General features: G+C 45.1%; 1 protein-coding gene across 1 annotated transcript in view; it reads left to right on the top strand.

Annotated features, from left to right (window-relative positions):
* Positions 1–754, top strand: part of EDEM3 (ER degradation enhancer, mannosidase alpha-like 3) — a 25887-nt gene that overhangs the window by 20243 nt on the left and 4890 nt on the right. The window contains exon 15 of the mRNA XM_010138051.1: positions 477–631. Within this exon, the coding sequence (XP_010136353.1) occupies positions 477–631 (155 nt within the window). The remainder of the gene's footprint in view (positions 1–476; positions 632–754) is intronic.

Below are 754 nucleotides of genomic sequence, written 5' to 3'. Positions count from 1 at the left end.
CAGGAATGACCTGAGGCCTGCACTGGTCTGCACAGCAGTAAGGCAACAGCAAATGAAAACGTGAACTATTTCCTTTAGTTGTCCAGCACATGAAAGTACAGGGTCACTAGCTGTATCACAAGCAGGCTTGAAGTACTGTTTGCCAGGAGAGAACTGGCTATTTCTGCAAAAAAATTCTAGGAACTGTGGATACATGTTTGGTAAGTTACAAATCAGAACTGGTGGTGTAGTTACGTATCCCCAGAACAGGGCTGTAGTGCACTGGCTGCCCTTCATTATGACAGGGTGTGGCAGGAAGGTTGCCACGTGTTGTTACAAGAGATGTATTCTTCATTCCTGGAATCTGTGTGGTGGTACACTTCCTGCGTTCAGCTGCGCTGTGTCCTGAGTCCACAGGGTAAGGTCTGTCTGTTGATCTGCTTTGTATAAAAACCTGACCTGCATGTTTAAAAGGAGATCTGTGTCTCTCATTTTAGACAACAGAGTACACAGAGCTGGACGACAGCAACTTTGACTGGACCTGCCCAAACACCCAGATTCTTTTCCCAAATGACCCTATGTTTGCTCAGAGTATTCGTGAACCTTTGAAAAATGTGGTGGATAAGAGCTGTCCTAGGAGTATTCCCAGAGCGTAAGATGAATATTTTCTGTCTTTTCTTAGTGTAGGATTGAGCGCAGTAGAGTCTGTTGAGCATGGAAGGAGAAATCTGAGGTGTATTGGAGCTTCTTGGCATCATCAGCAAGACTTAGTTCA

This window comes from Buceros rhinoceros, unplaced genomic scaffold (genome assembly GCF_000710305.1).
Source record: "Buceros rhinoceros silvestris isolate BGI_N320 unplaced genomic scaffold, ASM71030v1 scaffold16076, whole genome shotgun sequence".
In the NCBI taxonomy this organism is placed as follows: Eukaryota; Metazoa; Chordata; class Aves; order Bucerotiformes; family Bucerotidae; genus Buceros; species Buceros rhinoceros.
This window is presented reverse-complemented; position numbering and strand designations above follow the sequence as displayed.